The sequence below is a fragment of the Octopus sinensis genome, linkage group LG13 (genome assembly GCF_006345805.1).
Source record: "Octopus sinensis linkage group LG13, ASM634580v1, whole genome shotgun sequence".
Lineage (NCBI taxonomy): Eukaryota > Metazoa > Mollusca > Cephalopoda > Octopoda > Octopodidae > Octopus > Octopus sinensis.
In genome coordinates this window covers 16,863,909-16,887,038 of record NC_043009.1, presented here as the reverse complement: position 1 = coordinate 16,887,038, position 23,130 = coordinate 16,863,909, and the positions used below count along the sequence as shown (strand labels likewise).

Genomic DNA, 23,130 nt, shown 5'->3' with positions numbered 1-23,130 from the left:
CAGCCAGTCCAGCGACACTGGCAACAACCTCGCTCGAATATTGTTTTTCACGTGCCAGTAAGGCAACACTGGTAACGATCACACTCGAATGGTGCTTTTTACGTGCCACTGGCATGGGAGCCAGTCAGCAACCCTGGCAATGAGCATGCTTGGATGGTGCTCTTAGCGCTCCACTAGCATAGATACCAATCATGCAGTGCTGTCATCGAATTTGATTTCAATTTCACTTGCCTCGACAGTGTCCAATGAAGGAAAGATATGCACAAGTGGGCTGGTTTTACTGTTTATTATGCTCCTTTTTTACTGTTTAGCATTGAGCGTTGTCGTTGCCAGTACTGCCTGATTGGCTCTTGTGCCTGTGGCACATAAAAGCACCCTCTATACTCTCAGAGTGGTTGGCGTTAGGAAGGTCATCCAGCTGTAGAAACTCTGCCAGATCAAGATTGGAGTCTTGTGCAGCCATCTGGCTCGCCAATCCTCAGTCAGATCGTCCAACCCATGCCAGCATGGAAAGCGGACGTTAAACAATGATGATGATATGATAAGAAGGGACACTGGCATAGGCCAAAGATTATGGTTTCACTTGGCTTGCCGGGTCTTCTCAAGCACAGCTTATTTACAAAGGTCTCGGTCACTAGCCTCAGTGAGGCCTAATGTTCAATGGTCATGCTTCACCACTTCATCCCAGGTCTTTCTGGGTTTACCTCTTCCACAGGTTCCCTCAACCACTAGGGTGGGACACTTTCACACAGCTATCCTCATCCATTCTCAACACATGACCATACTAGCCCAGTCGTCTCTCTTGCACACCACATCTGATGCTTCTTAGGTCCAACTCTTCTCTCAAAGCACTTACACTCTGTCAAGTATGCACACTGACATTACCCATCCATCGGAACATACTGGCTTCATTCCTTGCAAGCTTATACATATCCTCAGCAGTCACAGCCCAGGTTTAACTGCCATGTAGCATGGTTGTTCGTACACATGCGTCATAATGTCTACCTTTAACTCTGAGCGAGAGGCCCTTTGTCACCAGCAGGCTATTCTTATTCTAGCAGCTAAACTTTCAGAGCACCCACCCCCGCAACTCACTTGGTCATCTAGGTAATGGAAGCTATCAACTACTAGTTTTTCTCCCTGGAATGTGGCAGAAGTTGTTCTCTGCACATTTTCAGTGTTTATTGCTCCAGAGCATTTGCCACATACAAAAACTATCTTCCTAGTTAGCCTTCCTTTGATATAGCTTACACTGGGTACATCTTATGGATTTTCTACCTATGCATTTTCTACAGATCGAGCAGGGCCATCTTAACAGATGGGATTTGTGGTTTGTCTGCCTTCCTACTTAGGACTTTGGTTTTAGCTAGGTTGACTCTAAGGCCCTTCGATTCTAATCCTTGCTTCCACATCTGAAACTTCTCTGAGAGTGACTCAGGAATTAGAGCAAGGTCATCAGCATAGAGGAGCTCCCAGGGGCATCCTGTCTTGAATTCCTCTTATTGCCTGGAGGACTATGATAAATAGGAAGGGGCTGAGGACTGAACCTTGGTGGAGCCCTACCTTTACTCGGAATTCTTCACTGTACCCGTTGCCAACCCTCACCTTAGTGACAGCGTCCCTGTACATGGCTTGCACATCTCTCACTAACCATTCATCTATCCCTAGTCTCCTCATTGACCACCAGATAAGGGATCGGGGGACCCTGTCAAAGGCTTTCTCCATGTCAAATAAAGCCAGGTACAGAGGTTTATCCTTGGCAAAGTATTTCTCCTGCAGCTGTCTTACCAGAAATGTAGCATCAGAGGTGCTTTTCCCTGACACAAACCCAAACTGCATCTCAGCTAGACTGACTGTCCCTAATTAGTTAGGCTATGACCCTCTCCATGACCTTCATTACTTGATCCAGCAACTTGATACCTCTGCAATTATTTGTATTTAGGGCGTCACCTTTACCTTTGTAGCAGTTGACTATGGTGCTGCTACACCAGTCATTGGGTATGACTCCTTCATGTATCACTTGATTAACTATACAGGTGACAATGCTATAGCCAATACCACTGGATATTTTGAGCATCTCTGCAATGATTCCTGATGGGCTTTCCCTGTCTTCATATTCTTAATTGCTTTATCTACCAAGGTACTGTCAATTCGGATAGCTGGTCCCTCTGTTGGGTTGACATTCGGCAGACTCTCTTTCTCCCATTCATTCTTTATTGAGTAGCCTTTCATAGTGGCGTCTCCAAACTTCTCTCTTTGCAGCCTCATTTAGTTCAAGCGACCCATCATCCATGTGGACACATTTCTCTCCTACAACATCACGATTCTCTCACACACTGTCTTGCAACATGAAATACCTCAAGTCTTTGGTCCTCACAGTGCAGAACATTGGCAAATTTTTCCTTATCTGCCTCCCCTCTGGCTAGATAGACCTGTCTCCTAGCTTCCCTTCTGGCAGTCTGATACACTTCCCTGCCACCACCGTTCTTCCAGACGTTCCAAGCCTGTTTCTTTTGTCTAATAGCCCTGTCAACAACATTGTGCCACCACTTGGGTTGAGAGGGGACTTTGCATCATCCACAGATCTGGTCAGTGGCTCTCAGCAGGTTGTCCCATAGAAACCTCCAACGTATATATACAGAAAGAATTATGGCTCAGTTGATTAGGAATAGAATTGAATTAGATGAGATGCAGGAAGCGTACTGCCAATGCCATCTTCCAAGTGAGACAGCAGCAGAAGCATTTGGCCAAAAGCAAGCCATTGTACATGGATTTAGTCAATCTGGAGAAAGCTTTTGATAGAGTCCCTTGCTCTGTTGTTTGGTGGTCTCTAAGGAACTTAAGAGTAGATGAGTAGCTTGTTAGAGCTGTATAAGCCATGTACAGTGGTGCTGTCAGTGATAAATTTAGCATACAAGTAATGAGTTCACCAGGCTCAGTTCTCAGTTCACTCATTCGTCACAGTCCTCCAGACTGTGCTGATGACCTCACAGATGTTGCAGAACTGGAGAAGAAATTCCAGGTATAGAAGCAAAATCTGGAATCAAAGGGCCTTAAGTTAACTTGGCGAAGACCAAAGTTGCTGTTAGCAAGAAAGTAGATAAGACTCTCTTTCTGCACAGTACATAGGAAAGGAGTTGGAAGTATTTCCATTTGCTGCAACCAATTTAAGCTATGGACATATCAGAGGTGCAGTGGAATCACAGGTAGATTAACAAAAAAAGTTGTCCTCATATATGGCAGATGTGCAGGAACAATATGCACTAAGGACACATGGGAATTAGACTCTTAAATACCCAGGAGGCTCTCTTGAGTTTGTAGATTGTTTTTGTTACCTAGGTGACCAAATTAGCAATGGAGGAGGATGTTCTGAAAGTATTGTTGCTGGAATAAGAACAGGATGGCGGCAGTTCAAAGAGCTGTTACCTCTGTTAGCAACAAAAGGACTTGTGTAGGAATGGCTATACTCCATGGTAGAAAGATGTGCGCTCTGACTGCAGAAGGCATGCATAGACTAGAGAGGAATGAAGCTAGTATGCTCCAGCAGATATACTGCATCGATGTACATGTATGACAAAATGCAAATGTGCTAAGAGAAAAATTGTGCAGCATGCAAAGAGAGAAGACTGCATTGGTTTGGACATGCAATGTGTATGAATGAAGTCCTGGCAGACACGTTAGCGCGCCGGGTGAAATGCTTAGTGGTATTTCGTCTGTCGTTACGTTCTGAGTTCAAATTCCGCCGAGGTCAACTTTGCCTTTCATCTTTTCGGGGTCGATAAATAAAGTACCAGTTTCGCACTGGGGGCGATATAACCAACTCAATCCCTTCGTCTGTCCTTGTTTGTCCCCTCTATGTTTAGCCCCTTGTGGGCAGTAAAGAAATACATATTGAAGAAGGTGGCACCTGTGGCAGAGGAAGACACAAGATAAATTAATGAGGACCGATCTCAGGATGCTGAGCCTCACAGACTAATGGACTGAGATGTCTGATGGCATACCAATCACGAGTGGTTCTTTCAGCTACGGCACCCTCTCCATACACTGCACAAATGTCGCGAGCAAAAAGAAGGCATCAAAAATGCTCATTTTTCTGATCTTGACATTCCATTTTAATGTTCTGAAAATAAACAAATTTAACTAAAATTAACTAGAAAAAAAACAAAATAGGTTCCAAAATGATTCAAAATTAGAATTCTCAAAAAAAAAAAATAGATTCCAAAAATTAAAAAAACGGCGGGAACTTAGTTGCCAACCCAATAGTTTTATGAGAGTTTATGATGTTCATGCTTTGCATTAGTGACTCATGTATGAAGAAAACTTTGCAAAGAAGAGAAGTCAACGATTATTTCGGAAAAGTTTAATGAAGAAGAAAAACAAAAACAACTTTCAGATGTTTTATCTTTAAATAGCAATTTTTAATAATTTCACTTTATATAAATTACTTCATTTACAATAAAAATATGTATACAATGTTTTAAATTGTGAAATAAAAAAAATAAACATTTTTATGAAAAAAAAAAATGTTGAAAAAGATGAGAATTGAAATTATTCACATCATCTGACAATGATATCGACACAGAAGATACAGTTATGGCAGTTGAGTATAACAATGTTAGACAATAACAAATCAATTCCATACGAATGTGTTTTCTTTTCTAAAACGAAGTTGCATAGTGAGCTTGATGTTAATTTCTTAGAATATCTTTTAGATCTACAATGCAAAGGGTTGTATATTTTTTTTTTATTTTGCTCAAGAAATTAAGTGAATTGATTTCAAATTTTGGCACAAGGCCAACAAGTTCAAAAGTGGGGCTAAGTCAATTACATCAGCCCCAGAGCTCAACTGGTGCTTATTTTATCGACACCAAAAGGACGAAAGGCAAAGTTGACCTTGGCAGCATTTGAACTCAGAATGTAAAGACAGACGAAATGCTGCTAAGCATTTTGCCCATCATGGTAACAATTCTGTCAGCTTGCTGCCTTAAACCAAATATTATCATAAAACTGAAATAGCATTGACCAATGAAATTGATGTTTTTAACAGTTTCTGTATGAGAAATGTAGCTAATCGATGGGTTAAAACATTTTAAAATATCCATTTTTCCCGAGTACTTGAGTAGGTCAGTTATGAGCAAAAAAATTCTCCACTCAACATCGCTAGGTTAAATAAGCCAATGAAGAAGCCTCTTTATGGTCGGCTGAGCAGCTAGAAACAAAAGTAAACATCTCAAAAGAGTGACTAACTGGATGTGTTCTTTGACACACTGTATCTAGGAAAAAGATGTGAGTACAGGGGTGACTGTGGGATAAGAAACTTGGTTCCCAATGAGATGATTCCAGACCGACTGACCAAAGCCTTGTGAGAGTATTGGGTAGACAGAAACTGAAAGAGGCCTGGTATGGATGAGGGTATATATGTGTGTGTGTGTCCATGTCCTTGCATCTGTTTGTCCTCCACCACCGCTTATATGTGTGCTAAAGTCCTTGTAATCTAGCATTTTGACAAAAGGACTAATAGAATAAGTTCTAGGGTCGATTTGTTTGACTAAAAATCCTTCAAGATGGTGCCCCAGCATGGCCACAGTAAAATGAGTGAAACAAGTAAAAGATAAAGTGATCATAGCTGGAATTACTGTTTCCAGCAGGGCTGACCTAGTGTTAAACAGTAACATGGCTAGGTTGTAAGAAGAACAAACAAAAGCTAAGTCTCAGATAGACTTGTCCATTTTGTAAACCACAATGTGTATAACTTTGGTAAAAGAATAAAAAAATAATTTCTTAGCTAGAGCACAAATCTATAAGTATTTAAAAATGTTTAAATAATTTTGTTTCTATGCCTATGGGCATGTATGTTTATTTTGACACTATTCATGAACATAGTGTACTCTTTAAAAAAAATTGTGTGTAGATATAACCACCCAAACACCCAGGAAAACTGATGAAAGGGATCTTGTTTCATGAGGACAATGCTCCAGCACACATCCACAATGGCATTCAGGGAAAGTTTTCAACCATCACTGTGTACATGGAAACTCATCATGTGTGAGTAAATATATATACACGCATATATATGTTTATATTAGTGTATGTGGTGAACAAGTCCCTTGATGAAAAGAATGACTTGGCTCTTGTTTCTAACGAGAACAATAAAACAAGTACTAAACAAATTACTAGGGTCAATATAATCAACTAAAAACCCTGCATGGTTGCTATCAGTAATGAAAGGATGGTCCAATTATCTTATTTTAATCAGAAGTGAATTGTTCCATTACTGCGTGCACACCACTGCTATTCTGTTTCCGGTATTACTATTTTTTTTTTTATCTCTAGCAAACTGCTCCCATAATCTACCCCAAGCTCTTTGATTTAATGTCATATAGGACGTGCGGGTGGTTGTTATTGGTGGTAGAAATTAGGTGGTTTGAGTTCAATTCATACCAATGCTCTTTTATTTATTTATCTATTTTCTGTCACTTGTTAGAAATGAAGAACTGACAAACTCTAAAATTTTGAAGAAGAAAAAAAATGCTGAGGGGAGGGGGAGTGGAGATTTACAAAGTTATATTAGAGTTTCATTGGTTAAAAGAAAATAGTATTTTCCATGAGAAAGCGAGGGTGTAAATAAGGTAAACAGATACCTGGAAGCATCCATTTGTCTTTTGTGTGTGTATGTATGGACCCTACTTCACATGGATGTACAGTTAGAATGCCATAATCTTGAGAAATCTCATACTGATGTCTAGTGCTAAGAAGCTTTAAATGTCTATACGAGAAGGTTTATCAGGGCAAATACTGCAGCATTAGGGTGTTCTACCAATACATTCACATTAAGTAGGATATAAAAATTGTCATTCACTATTTTTACTGCTTTTGTGGCTAATATTGTGTGTGTATGTGTGCACATACACACTCCTGATGGATGATTTTCAATAGTTCAGTGTGAATGGAATATTATCCCCATGACCAAATTTGGCTGCAGTTTTACAATAAACATTCTTTTTCCTCATCAGTTGTTTCCATTATAAACTTAGAATCTATGTAGTTGGTGGATACGTAAAAGATGGTGTATATATGTTTGATAAAACAGGAGCAAAACGTCTATAATGAGTTTATTTGACTGTGTGTAGTGGTCCCTTCATATAATATGATACATGTTAGACTTAAATCCAAGGAAGGTGTCAGATGATTTGAGGAGGGGGCACTAGCATGCTCACGTATATCATATCAAAACATATACAAATTAACACATATTAATGCTTATACAAGGTTATTTCCAGTTCAAAAATGCTTGGGAGATATTCAAACCCATAAGAAAGCCATTCAATGTATTTTGTCATGGAGAAAATTCTTGCCGTAGACAAATGGTTTAAATATACCAAAATCAGCTCACAGCACCACTTACTTAGACTGGCTTTCTTACAGGTTTGAATATGCCCCAAACATATTTTTACTGGTAATAAGCTTGTATTTATACACATCACTGCTTAGCACTGCCTCCTCATAAGTAATGCTTATATATATATATATCACCGTGACCGACCAGGCTATCAGATGTTGCTACACATCGCTGGTCACAATGCGCTTCACATTGTTTTAGCCTTCAAATGATGCCACCCTGCTGGCTAAGCAAGCAGGCCGAGTGAGAGAAAGTTGTGGTGAAAGAGTACAGCAGAGATCGCCACCATCCCCTGCCGGAGCCTCATGGAGCTTTAGGTGTTTTCGCTCAATAAACACTCACAACGCCCGGTCTGGGAATCGAAACCGCGATTCTACAACCGCGAGTTCGCTGCCCTAACCACTGGGCCATTGCACCTCCATATATATATATATATATACACATGTATGTGTATGTGGTACATTGGCTTCAACATGCACTGATTTCTTTACTGTATGACATCTGCTTCTAACTTGGTCAAAAAGAAAATGAAAAAAAAGTTAGTTCAGTGACTGACCACTCAAGTAGTTGAAACCCTATCAATGGCAGTGAATTGAGTAATTAGGATTAGGGCATCCATCCAACAAAAGAATATTTGCTTCAACAGTTTACAGGCAAATATCAGAGCAATCCCACCACCTAAAAAGTGTGACAGGATACATGGATGATATCCACAAAATATAATTACCTATGTCAAAGTGGAGATTTACAAACTCTATGTACTTCCTTCAGGGGTTACAAGTATAGGCACAGTACCATATCAAGATTATGGTGGGATGAAACTTTGGTGTGTAGGGTCTGCCTCCCATATTCATTAAATCTACTGTAACACACTTGGGCAAAGTTTCCAGCCAGCGCTTTGTGAGTAGAATCACACAGATGAAGATCTGTCACATGTGTGTATATATATATATACACTCATGTGAATATATATTTGAATTTAAATGTTTAAATTTCCTTGGTTTCCAGTTGTACCCCAATCAGGCCTGATTTATAATCTTACGCTTAATATATACTTATGAGTTTGATGCTAATTTCAAGAAGAGAAAAATTTTGGACGTTGTTAGTTTTTTTTTTGTTTTTTTTATGCTTTAATATTTTTTGTCTTTTAAAAATGTAATGAGTTACAAAAATAATTGTTTTATTTAAAGATTCACATTGGAAATAAAAAAATAAAACACATCAAAAAACATTTACAGTCACTTAGTATATCTAATAATCACCCACTCACCCATTCACATTCAGAAAAAAAAAAAAAGAAGAAAAAGACAATTTCCTCATGATGTCACTTGGTTCCAGACAATTTTCAAAGCAGACATGACATTTAAAGGAAAGACTCAGCTTATTTAAAGTTCATAAAATTGTACACAGAACATTGTAAACATTTGGACAGTGGCGTTGTCATTGACTCTCTGAGTAATAACAACACAGAAAAAGGAAATTGTCTTTTCTTGTCACAGCATTGTTGATGTAGATGACATTAATTGCAGTAACCAAGTCATGATATGTAAAAATATTTTACTGAGGGTGGGGTCAATATTTTGACCCTTAAAATTGTTCATGCATTTTCTGTTGCAATAATTATACCATTATGTGTGTTTGTGTGTATATTTCAAAACCTTTTACATCGTCTTTCACTTCTCTGTGATTCTTCAGGACATTGGACTTATAAAAATTATACTGAAGGTAAAAGTTTCATGAAATGAAAGGTTGTAAAAGAATTTGAATGCCTCTACAAAAGAAGAGGTCAGCATTCATATACACACACACAATCAATCTCACTCCTCTTCTCTTTACGTCCGGCCTAACCATTGAGTATGAACGTATAAAAAAAAAAAATGAACAACTCTACAGAAAACATAAACATGAAGATGTCAGCTAAAAATCGATGTTTGTGATATGTGGTCACTGCTTGTCTGACGCCGATATACTTGGTGTGGTTCCGTAGTATTTGTTGTCCAAATCCGGATATTCCGCTTGAAACCGGTCTGTGGAGTGGTTTCTGTCATATCTAAACTATCTTCTGATGTCATTTCTTGGTTTCGAAGTTTTATCTTTTTCGTCATACTCATCACATCATTAGGCCAAAACGTCCACTGAAAGACTCGGTATAAGAACCTAAAATGAGAAAAAGGAGGAAAATCAACCATTTAAGAAAAACAAAACACTCATACACCACACAAACAAAAATATCAGCTAACAGGAATTTGTTTTTACGGTCAATATAGATCACATTCCCTTCAAGAAAGTTATATTTGTTTTGTAATACCTAAAATATTAAATAATTATTAAAAGAGCATAATCTTTACATAACTGGAACACATGTAGACTGACACACTTTAAAATGTTTCAGGTATAAGTTTATTAAAAGAGCTAACCAATCAGATTGAATTACACAAATATTTAGGTTTGCCAAGATTCCAGCCAACCTATAGTCATTGCAGAGTGTTGTTAGTTTGTTAGTTGCCACAACCATTCCAATTTAGAAATTTCTTCAAATGTCAATGTCAATAAACTGAAGGATTTTAACCCTTATGTAGAATATCTCTTTTACTCTTTACTCTTTTACTCTTTTACTTGTTTCAGTCATTTGACTGCGGCCATGCTGGAGCACCACCTTTAGTCGAGCAACTCGACCCTGGGACTTATTCTTTTGTAAGCCCAGTACTTATTCTATCGGTCCCTTTTGCCGAACCGCTAAGTAACGGGGACATAAACACACCAGCATCAGTTGTCAAGCAATGCTAGGGGGACAAACACAGACACACAAATACACACACGCACATATATATATATATATATATATATATGTATACATATATACGGGTGGCTTCTTTCAGTTTCCGTCTACCAAATCCACTCACAAGGCTTTGGTCGGCCCGAGGCTATAGTAGAAGACACTTGCCCAAGGTGCCACGCAGTGGGACTGAACCCAGAACCATGTGGTTGGTAAACAAGCTACTTACCACACAGCCACTCCTACGCCATATTTTAATGTTTAAATCCTTTCTAATCTACATATTCGACTTAAAAATACTTTCATTCCATTTTCCTCATCTTTAAACTTCTTCAACTTCCTCTTCACTGAGTAAAATATTTCATTAAGATATACAAATAACTGCAAATACTAAATAATTTTCCTGTTTCTTTTCTTTCTCTCCTTTATATGTTTACACACACACACACACACGCACAGAGGCATGGCTGTGTGGTAAGAAGTTTGCTTTTCAGCCATGTGGTTCCAGGTTCAGTCCCACAGTATGGACCAGTGTCTTCTACTATAGCTCCAGATTTGCCAAACTTTGGTAAGTGGATTTGATAGACAGAAACTGAAAGAAGCCTATCGTGTGAGAGTGTGTGTGTGTTACTGTCTTCTTGCCTTGGCACTGTGTGACAGTTGTAAATGAATGACACCATCATGCAAATGGTGTGCTTCACTTCTAATCTTTTGTGGAAACAAGTTTGATCACGAGGAAATATTACCTTACTCAGAAACAGGTGAGTGTTGGTGACTGGGAGGGTTTCCAGCCGGAGATAATCTGCCTCAACAAATCCCATTCAAAGTATACGAGCATTGAAAAGTGGATGTTAGAACAATGCTGATATATCATTTACCATTTCCTGTTCACTATAAAATGTCTCCTATGCAACAAGGAATCACACTAGTTTTATGCCTTATCTATATCCTTCCTACTTTTGCCATGCAACCTCTCTTGCTCATCATGGGGCTTGTGTGTAAAGGATCGTATCAGATCTGTATTGCCAGTCATCACCACTTCTCCCCTCAGATAACGAGAGTCACTGCCTCCATAGCCAAACGGAACAAAATCCTTACGTATCAGATAGTGTTTTAGACATTTGGAGTGGCTGGGCCGCTAACAGCAAAGTTCTTGTCATTGTTGGCGGCTTGCCTTACCAAGGTGTCAGGTGATGCCTATGAAGGTGCTTGGCTATTCCAACACCTTAGCCTTGTCATCACCTGTGGTAATACTGCAAGTGTGCTGGCTTGCTTCAGTAGGTTCCATTGAGCCTTGTGGTGTGAGACCAATTTTGGTGCTGAATTGATGTTTTTACTTTCTTTCTTCCTCTTTTTGTTTTCCATTATTTTCTTTCTTCACTCATGCTTGCATTTTCTTTGGTTTGGGGGTTTGTATTTTAATGTGGTTTTATGTTATACATGTGTCATATACATACGTGTTATATATGTAATAAAATAAAAAAAGCTCTTTACTGGCATACATCACTTTCTCTCACCACTGCCCGTGTGTTTTACTTTCTTTCCCCCACAATCATTCTGTTTCTACAAACATACTTTGTTTACCCATTTATCCTAGTTTTGTTATCACAGAGCACTGTTGCTCTGAGTGGATGGATGTCTCATTGAAAAGTGAAAACCATCAGTCTTACTGAAGACTTACATACATTTCTCTATCTATACATGCATACATATTTCACAGATAAGTATACACACGCAGCTTCTTCACGAGGTACAAGATGTTGCACAAGCACTCAGCTCAGAGAGCACAGCTTCTTATAGCTGAACCAGCCATAACCTAATGATAGTGGTTACATAACTGCTGTTCTTTAATCATTCTTTTCAAAAATATGGTGATTTTTCCATGTTTGAGCAAAAAATTGCAAATGGAAATGTGGGCCGTTAAAATTTTGTCAGTTAAACAGTGGGTTATCCAAACACAAGAGATTCACAAATCCAAGTGGCTTCAAAAGACTTACAACACTCACAGGAAATATATGGCATATCTCTGTGATGCTTCATATCATGTGATCTGGATTATTTTTAGCATCACACACACACGCACACACAAGGCTAGGTGCAGACATGACTGTATGGATCAAAAGTTTACTTCACAAGCAAATGACTTTAGATTCAGTCCCATAGCAAGGTACCTCGAGCAAGTGTTTCCTATATGGACCCAAACTGAATGAAGCCTTGTGATACCGTAAACAGAAAATGAGAGAAGCCCGTCGTAAATAAATATCTGTTTACATGCACGTGGGTATACTTATATTTGTGCTTTTGTGAAAATCATTAAACTACATGCAACGACATTGTCATTTGAACTGTTATCAACAGATGATCTGTTGGCTTTGCACCTTTGAAGGTGTGTGGAATTAGAGATCACTTATTTGAAAAACAGTTAAAGGTTAGTGACAGGGAAAGCAAATAGGTGAAAACTAAATCACATTAACCCTTTAGTGTTTAAACCGGCCACATCTGGCCCAGATAGTCTACTTGTTTTATATTTGAACTAGCCATATCTAGCCTCTCACACCTAACCTACAATGTCATTCTAAAAGTAAACAATTGCATCATTGAAACCTCAAAGCTGTAAGATAATGCGTGATTAATTTAAAATAATTTGAGTGAAAAAAGTTTTACATTTAACAGAGTAATCTGAACACTAAAGGGTTAATATTCATCTATCCCATGTAATCCTGGAAAAACAAGTCTCAGAGTAAACAAATTAAGTTTATATAAATAATAGAAAAGATTACTGGTATCCCCTCCATCTGAGGAGGAATGGGAAATAAAAACTTTGGAAAATCAACAAAATTAGGAGAGTGATGCAGAATCATTACTGCTTACCTGGGAATTAAAGCAATAACTGAGGTAATCACAACAATTAAGACATGAGTTGGTTTGGCCAACGTGTTTTCCATGACCCAATAAGGATTACCAGGGTGTTCGCAATCTAAACAGAAAGCATGCACCACAATCATACAGCACCAAAAGAAGAGAAAGTTTATCACCATTAGAAACCATTGGATCCATGTCTGGAAAAAAAGAAAACAAAAAAAAAAATCACTCAGTGATTCCCAATAGATATTAATCAAGATGCTAGGATCAATTAGTTATAAAGCAATGATTGCAATCAAATATACAAGATGTTCGAAATCAGATAAACAGAGAAGGGGATTAATCTCCTGGGTTTGCCAATCATGCTGATGAATTTATCAATAATGTCTTTGTAATTGTGTGGTACTCTGGTTTCAGAGGTTTCTGAAAATGGTTGATTATAGATATCTAGCACTTGGAGCTTTTTTATTAATTTTGCTGATGCCAGAAGAATTTATAAACTTTCAAGAGAATATGAAATGATATCTTGCAAATATTGGATTGAAAAAACCCTTTTAGATAGAAAAAAAAAGGGTCAAATGCTGCTCATGAGACATGAAGCCACATATCTTGTACACATGACAGATGTTCTACCATTGTAACAAAGCAATACTTTAAATTTCTGATCTGATGGTCACACAGAATCATTGCATCAGGATTTTGCAGTCTTTATTCTCAGTACTTCCTGGGTTTTGGTCATGCCATGTCTTTGAAGGCCTTGGATTATTTTTGCCACGTCATGTTCTCTTTTGTATTTGTGTTGTACCAATTTTGGGCATTCACTAACAATGTGCCATACCATTTCACCCCTCTCACTACACATTCTGCATTTGTCACTCTCAGTGGTGTCGTCAATTCTGCTGTTCACATAGTTAGTCCTTAATGCCTGTTCTTGTGGTGTGCATATAAGTGCTTCTGTTTCCATTTTCAAATCACTCCTCTGCATCCATAACCACTGGTCTCCTGCATCTGTCTTGGTATCCGTACCTCTTGCAAACTGACTGTACATATTTTTTTCTTTCCATGCTATTTCTTTTTACATGTTATTTTCCTCTTTAAGTTTGTCTTTCTTTACACAATTATCAATTTTGATATTGCTGGACTTCTTCACATATTTCAACAATGATTCCACGGCATCTTTTACATAAACACCCTATTCTGTTTTCCACTGCTTCTACACAATCTCAGCAACTGATCAAACCTTTCCCACCCTTTCTTCTGGACAAGTAGTACAATCTATCAGTGTCACTCTTGGGATGGAATGCTTTGTATACTATCAATATTTTCCCTGTTTTATTATAATTATAGGTAATATTGCTGTTATTTGAATGCAAAATGACCACATTCTAAAAATTCTTTTGTAAGGCCAATGGAGGGATGTCATGATAACAGAAGACCTGTCCTTACGTGTAATTTGAAGCAATCACTAAAACCTCTACAGCTTCACATGACCTCTTGGGAAGGTCATTGCCTAGATCAATCTGCATGGTGCAGAATGTGTGATGATGCATCAAAACAATTTGAATTGAAGAAAAGAACAATAACAGAATAATATCCTGCAATCAATAGACACATCTGCCCAATCCTAGGCAAAATCAAAATCATCAGTGTCTCCATTGTGACTTCATAGCAAAATCCATCCCTGGACACAAATTACATTCACGCATCCATCACAAATAGATGCAACCTCTTTGTTTCTATTCTTTTCAAAAGATATTTTTTACTTTTTCCCACCTTTTTTTTTTAACCTTAAATCCTCTCCTTCAAACACTCATATGTTGAAACAGATGGAAGCGACCATCATCATTATTGATACAGATATGATAGTGTGCTCCACTTTGCAGCTACATAGCTACAGGTCCAGTCCCACTGTGTAGACTCCTACTGCATGTATATGTGTGTGTGTGTGTGTTTGTCCCCCAAATAAATTAATTATAATTCTTTAGTGATTTCTTTTAATATAATAAAAGAGTAAAATAATCTAGGAAAGTGTGGAGGGCTGTTCCCCTGCACTATTTACATCGATCTGGTTAGGATCCTGTTTGAAGTTTTAGATGCTGACGTCTATAAAGAAGAAGTATATAGAGATATAGTGTTTTGGAAGTGAAATATTTTCTTGCCCTTAAGACGCTAAGACTTTAGGATGTTGTTTTAGAAAAGTCATAGATATGCAGTCAACTATGATAAAGAAATCAGATCTTGTGAAGCTTATCGACAATGGTTTATAAGGTAAACAAATATTGAATATATTCTATGGTGAAGAGTAAAATCAATGAAACTTACCCATGAATATGTCTCAATGCCAAGATGTAGATAGATGATTAAAATGAGGATGACCATCATCGTTGTACCAAACTCCCAAATTCCTGTATTGCTGTCAAGGTAAGCCTTAAAAACAAAACAAATAAACAAGAATAAGATATGGTGTTTGTAATGACTTTAAAATATAGACAGTAGAACTCAAAGTTTGAGATCCTAAATACAGCAAGTTCTAACACCTGTAGTTTCCTAAGTGGTATCTGTAATATAAATAAAGTGACACAGGATTTAACAGAGAACCATAACTATGTTAGATTGTTTGGAGCTTACCCTAAGAAGTACAGCCATAAGCTTGGCTATTGGCCAGTAGTTCTTAAACAGGAGTTAATTTAGAGAGAATTATAAGTAAAAGTTTACCTGAAGAAGCGTTTGAATTAATATAGTCTTCCTTGAAATATTCTGTATTATTGTAGATTATTAGTCCACGTTAGAGAATGGGAATTGGTTGAATCACTAAAGCAATAGACAAAGTGCTTTATGGTGTTTGTTCTGGCTCTTTATATTCTGAGTTCAAATCCTGCAGAAATCAACTTTGCAGTCATTTTTAAGGGGTCAGTAAAATAAAGAACCAGCAAAATACTGCAGTTCATATAATCAACTGAGCTATTTCCCTCAAAATTGTTTACCTTGTCCCCCCCCCTCTCTCTCTGTCTGTGTGTGTGTGTGCATGCATGTTTTTGTAGTCAATCCCAGGCTGGGGTGAAAATGAAAGTAGAGTGTGAGATATATCCTCTCTACCTAAAGGTATGAGGTTTTATATCAGGATGTTGCTCTCTACCACTCCAACAGTTTAGCGCATGGCTAATTGAGGTAAAATTTGCCCTGAGGAGAATAGCTGGAGCAATAAAAGTATTTGTGAAATACTCTTAACAGACATTGTGTCCTGCCCTTAGGCACAATATTCTGATAATTTCAGTCACTCTATCTGAAGGTAGATATTATTTTTACTCAACTGCATACAAATGATAGTGGAACTCAATGTGCAGAACTACAAAATAAAAAAAAAACTAGGAGTTGTTGGTATAACAAAGAATTAGCAGAGTTCATTGAGATGTGTTGGTGTACAATAACGAGAGGAAATATATTTAATAGTTAGAGTTAGGCTCTACTGGGGATAAGCTATCTGTCTACTATTCTTGAAATAATGAGCTACTTGGTACAAATAGCATTACTACCCACCTCTATCTAAATTAATGTGGTGTGTGGCAGTGTGAAAGTATGCAAGCATCTACTTTAGGACTTCAGACATAAATTAGTGAAGAAACGAGCAAGCTCGTTTTTACATTGCATTAGTTACTTTATTCAGAATAGATTTATTAATGTTGACTAATGTTGACTAATGCACTCATGCCAATGCCACACGAAATGCACTTGTGCCACTAGCATGTGAAAGGCACCCAGCACATAAAGTGGTTGGTATTAGGAAGGGCATCCAGCCATAGAAACCTTGTCAAAAGAGACAATTGAAGCCTAAACAGCTCTCCAGCTGGCCAGCTCCTGAGAAATCTTGAGCCAAGCCAGCATGGAAAACAGATGCTAAATGATGGTGATGATGAGGATTAGGATGATGATGATGATAAGCATTAAAGTGATGAGTATTGTCAAGGATATTGGCTCAAGCACACAACTATAACTCAATTTACTGATACTGTAGAGATGAGAGGCCATCATTGATTAAATTTGAGGACAGAATTCAGGGGGTCATGATTAATTTCTGTGAGGTATTTTAGTTAAACGTACTCCCTTTTTACTAATTTATGATCCTAATCTCTTAAGCATTGTAGAGAGGAATAAAATGGTGATCTAACTTACCAAATGTGGAATGAAATATAATGCAATACTCTGGAAAAGGGCGTCAAGCAGGATGCCAAAAAATGACCATTTTGTGTAGAGCTGAAAAAGAGTGACTTTAATTACCGATTGTCATTCAAATTGGGATTTTGCTTTTGATATCTGTGTGTGTGCATATATTTGTGTCTGGGCGTTTTGTACATGTGTTATGTCTATGTACAAGTTGCAGTTGGAAGTTCTAACAGCAGTCAGGTCCTTATCAGGATTTGGGGTAAAATTTAAGTGTATAGCAACATGGCAGAAATTAAACATGGAAGACAAAAAGCTGGAACAAATACCACAAGGCATCTGTCACACATTTTCACAGTTCTGCCAGTCCACTTTCCTGGGTTGGAACATTTTTATTGATCCTTAAAGGTTGAATGGCAAAAGTGACCTTGGTGGGAATTGAACTTATAATGCAGAGCATCAGAACAAATACTGCAAGGCAGTCTACCTGACTCTTTAAAACTCAGTCAATGCATGTCTGTTTGGACTAATCATTAAGATTAGGTTTGCAATGTTATATACAGACTATTCAGTAACCTGTCATAAAATGTGTAGAGCTGATATGATATTTGATTTTCTTATTTAAAGTAAAGTTGTTTTGAAGCTGTTATTTTTGATAGGCAACAGGTAATAGTGACTCTGACTGAAGCTTTTGAATCAAAATAATAAAAGAAAAAACAGAAAATTTGTGAGGTTTCAAAATCTGCTCACTAACTGGTTTTCAATAGACTTAGTGGAATTGTGTCAGCGAGCAGGTCACAGAAATGGAACAAAATCTGAGATACTTAAAAGTACATCATGATGTACAGCATGATTCTCATTTTGATGTGATTGCTTACATCAAAAGTTTTTACAAATTATAATTTGATTAACTAATGATGATGTATGTATACTTATTTAAACAGTACGACTGACATGTCTAAACACAGAGGTATAGAATGATATCCAAAAATGGGCCCTTCACCCTCACCGCAAACACCTATCAACTGCGGTTTTCCTTGATACCATTAACTGCCCAGAACCATTTCACTACATATTCATCCTTCATCGTTACACTGTCCTCTCCATCCATATTTTACGCTAATCGTCTTGCCTGAGCCACCAAATTATTTCCCTTCCTCTACCTCCATACATTTCCCACCTTCCACATGCACTATACCTGTCTCTCTTCCACCCACACTATGGTAACCGACCCATCCTCACATCATCTCTCTCTCTCTCTCTCTCTTTCTCTCTCTGTCATCCTTCCCTGAGTGGAATTCTGGTTTAAGCACCCATAAAACCCTTCAAAACTTTTCTATTGTTTGGAATTTCCAGAAAAATTTTGCTAATTTGTGTTCTACACATTTGGAATTTATATGATAATGAAAAAATTAATTTTTATAAAAATTTTTAACACTCCGCCCCCACCAAATCCTAAAGTTCCACTCGTTTTCAAATTTCTTTTTAAAATCAGAGTTTAAAATATGGACAATTCAAATGGTTTAGACCACCCTTCAGTGCATCATCAATCCATAAAGTGTGTCTATGGAGAGAAAAATACTGGAAAACATCAATACATGTCAGAGTGACAAAGAACCGAGGAAGGTATCAGGTGGTCATGAGATGTGCTAAAAACAATAGCTAAAAAATCGCCCTTAAATTACACACTCAATAAAGTTTTTTTGCATAATTGTATGAATTCTCATATGCAGAACACAAATTCACAAAAATTTTCTGAAATTTCAAAAAACCTAAAAATGTTATTGGAGATTACAGGGGGCGCTTAAATCAGTATTTCACCCTTCCCTGTCTACTATAACTTCATTACTACTCTGCTGTTCTTCACCCCTGTGTATCATTGGTCACCCCTGTTTCTTATCTACCATTCACTATTTTCACCCCTCAACACTCGTTCATCAATTATATTTACTCCATCACCCATTGCTCATCTCTCACTCTCCAATACACACCCACCCTCCTGATTCTTCTGTCCCCACTCAACTCTACTCACCCAGACACCTCATCACCACTATTTCTAGCTCTTCCCAGCTCCACCTCAATCATACCAACCTTCGTTTCTAAAACATGAGTAACCATGTAGATCTTCGACAGCAACAAAATTCTTCTGCTGTGACCCTTTTCTCATACTCCAATGCCTTATCTCACAACATAAAGACACCTCTCTTGAGGTTCATAGTCTTGTATGGTGACCTCACTTGTGCTGGTGGCACAGAAAAAGCACCCAGTACACACAATAAAGCGGTTGGTATTAGGAAGGATATCCAGCCATAGAACCTACACCAAATTAGACAATCCTTAAACCCATCAGATCCTGTCAAACATTTCAACCTATATATATATATATATATTAACATATTTTTGTATACATCACTTTTAATGGTAGTCAGGAGAAAATCAAATAGTATGTAACACAATTACTTTAATCAAAGTAATATTGGTTGTACTAGTGATGCTGTATTAGTAGACAATTGTTATAATGATACTGACAAAACAGACACTTTGCAGACTACATACTGTCACACAGATACTGTAACAGACACTGTTGTAACATATACTATCAAAACAGATATTGTCACAACAAATGCTGCCACACAGATTCTATCACACAGGCACTGTCACAACAGATACCATCTCAGAGATACTGACACAACAAGCACTGTCACACAAACACTGTTACAAATGACATGACAGATGCTATCGTAGCACACACAGTCACAACAAATACTGTCTCATGAATACTGTCACAAATGACACAACAGACACTGTCATAAAAAAAACACTCTCACAACAGATGCTGTTACACCAGACACTGTCCCACAGATTCTGTTGCGAAAGACACACTGTCACAACAGACATTGTCAGTTCATACACAACAACAACAGACACTTTCAGATTTGTTACATCTTCAGCACCGGAAATATAGAAAGCAAACTTGTTCTTGCTTACTTCCCCACTTGGCCCCTGTTTGTAAAGATCAGGATTTTCAGACAGAGTTTCAGCAGACAGATCCTTGTCAAGAATTCCATTAAGAAGTGGTGGAAGTGATGTAAACAAGACATGTTCTAGCATTAGAAATATATCACCAAGTTGCATGGAGCCAGAATAACCACTGAAAATTTGGAACCAGAAGAGAACAAATGTGGAAATCTGTGAAAGAAAGAAAAAGAAAAACATCAAAATGTAAACACTTGAAATATGAATGTTTTCTTGATTTATTGTCATAATCTTGTAATACCTCTAACATAGAATTCCAAAAATTCAGTAAAACTAGTGGAGATAGTGTAGAAATATATATTTATGGCATTCCTTGAATGACTAAAAAAAATACATACACACATACATACAAAGGGATGGTTGTGTGGTAAGAAGTTTGAACCCCCACCACAGAGCAACAGTTTCCAATGATGTTACACCTCTATATTTAGTTGCTGTTTAAGCAATGAGTTCATGGATGATTAATGGGTTAAATGTGGCACTCACGAAGGAGCAAAAGATCCTGAAATATGTCATATATGCCCATTTCCCATATTTCCTCTTCAATCTCGTTGTTGTGTCCATTAAGTGTCTCAGATTTGAAACATCATAAACAAAATTAGTGCAGGCTTTAATTGCTACAGAAAATCTGAAGAGATAATGATAAGTGATGCGTCTGTCTGTCTCTCTGCATGTGTGTGTGTGTGTGTGTGTGTGTGTGTGTGTGTGTGTGTGCATGTGCCTATATATATATAGGTATACACATATATATATGCTAAATCCAATTCAGTGATGTATTTCAGAAAAATCTTAGGAAAAACAAGTTTTGTTATATTTCGGGAATGGTCGATTATTTTTCTTGCTAAATAAACAAATACACTATATATTTGTTCTTCATTCATTTATTATTGTTCTTATTTTATCTTACGTGCATTGTCTAGAAATCTTTTATCACACACCTGTGACCTCTTCAGTGACTCTTCCATCCTATGTGTGTCCTCCCGTTCTGTTTAATCCATTCTGTCTTTCTAGACATAAAGATTTCCAGACAATGGACATAAGATAAATTAACAATAATAAATGAGTGAAGTGTGAATATATAGTGCAGGTGTTTATTTGGTAGGAAAAAAAAAATGACCGTCCCAAAATATAGCAACGTCTATTTCACAACACAATTTCACCTCAGGAATCTTGCAAAACAAATTCATAAACAATACAAAGGTTTAAAGTTTGATCATTTTTACCCAACCGAAAAAACAGGATTTGGAAGCTAGAATGTTTTACAAGAGAGCTGTCCATCATAAAATGAAAGCAAACATTACAATAACAAAATGAATGCAAGTACGTCATATCAAGAGAGAAAGTGGGGAGCAGCATGCACAAGAGATATACATACACAAACAGAGAGTGATAAAGAGTGTGGTAAATGTATATAGAGAGAGGAAAGGCATAAAAGAGACCGAGTCTGATGGAGATAGACAAGAGTGGTGGATTTGTGGATTCAAAAGTTGACTAATTTCTCATAGCAAATTAAATTATTTGATTAATCATAACCATATGAATATATTTATGTGTGAGTGTCTTTGTATCTGTAGTTGTCTCTCATCATTGCTTGAGACCAGTTCCTGTAACTTAGTGGTTTGGCAAAAGAGATCTATGGAATAAGTACAAGTCTTAAAAAAAAAGTTCTGGGGCTGCTTTCTTTGACTAAAACCCTTCAAGGGAGTGCTCCAGCATGGCTACAGTCAAATGATTGAAACAAAAGGATAAAAGAATATATATACATAAATGTATACACACACACTCATATCTACACATGTATATGTATTCACACACACACACACACACATATTACCTGTATATACATACATATATATATATATATATATATATATATAATATATATATATATATATATATATATATACGTACATATATATACTTGGGTGTTCAGAAAGTAATTGTGTTTTTTCACCACTATGAAATATGAATCAACCAATCACATCAGAGCCAAGGTTGAATGGGTGGGAACTGTCTACAAAAGGTATATCATCTCTTCTATCCAGCAGTGTGCCATTCATAGGTATTTCAGTAATTAAGCCCATGGAGGATATGAACTTTATGAAACAGCATAGTTACCAATACTTACTGTGAAGTGTATCTGGAGACAGCGAAAGCTCGTATATATTAGCTGTGGTTTAAAAGGTTTAAAGATGGCGATTGTGACATGTCTAACAAGCCTCGCTCTGGAAGACAAGCCACTCTCTATGGCAACCTTTGAATGAAACTATTGTATTGGAAGATGTTTGTAAGCCAATTAAGAAACACACAAAAGCCGTTCGATTCACTTCAACATTTAAGTTTAATTTGTCAAAATATTTTCGTCGCTATAAGGCCGCGACCTGTTCAGTGACAAAAATCCGTGCTGCAGTGAACAGGTCGCGGCCTTATAGGGACGAAAATATTTTGACAAATTAAACTTAAATGTTGAAGTGAATCAAACGGCTTTTGTGTGTTTCTTAAATGGCTTACAAACACCTTCCACGCTGCAATTGTTTTCGTTCCAGCACACGATCTCAGATCAAATCACTTGCTATGCAGGTACATCTCCGTAATATTGTATTGGATCCACATCAAAATACCAGAGATTTTCTGTGTCACATTCAACTATCTACGAACATCTCAAGAGCAAAATGGGAAAGCATGCAAAGAGGGAATTTGGGTTCCAATGAGCTTATTCTTGAGAATTGAACACAATGTTCCACCATCTGCAGCAGTCTTCTATTAACAGGAATAACAATCTGTCATTTCTACAGTGCATTGTTACAGGTAATGAAAAATGGATTTTGCATCACAACAGAAAACAAAAAAGACAATGGTTATGATGTAATGAGAGGCCAGTGCCAACACCAAAACCAGA

General features: G+C 37.4%; 1 protein-coding gene across 2 annotated transcripts in view; it reads right to left on the bottom strand.

The window, feature by feature from the left end:
• Positions 1-8,434: 8,434 nt before the first annotated feature.
• The window catches only part of LOC115218501 (probable phospholipid-transporting ATPase VB), a 115,441-nt gene continuing 100,745 nt past the window's right edge, over positions 8,435-23,130 (bottom strand). For both annotated transcript variants that reach the window (XM_029788359.2, XM_036508167.1), the window contains exons 19-23: positions 20,184-20,384; positions 17,208-17,288; positions 15,360-15,464; positions 13,047-13,234; positions 8,435-9,556 (exon numbers count right to left, since the gene is read on the bottom strand). In XM_029788359.2, coding sequence (XP_029644219.1) covers positions 9,313-9,556; positions 13,047-13,234; positions 15,360-15,464; positions 17,208-17,288; positions 20,184-20,384 — 819 coding nt within the window. In that variant the 3' untranslated portion in view covers positions 8,435-9,312. The remainder of the gene's footprint in view (positions 9,557-13,046; positions 13,235-15,359; positions 15,465-17,207; positions 17,289-20,183; positions 20,385-23,130) is intronic.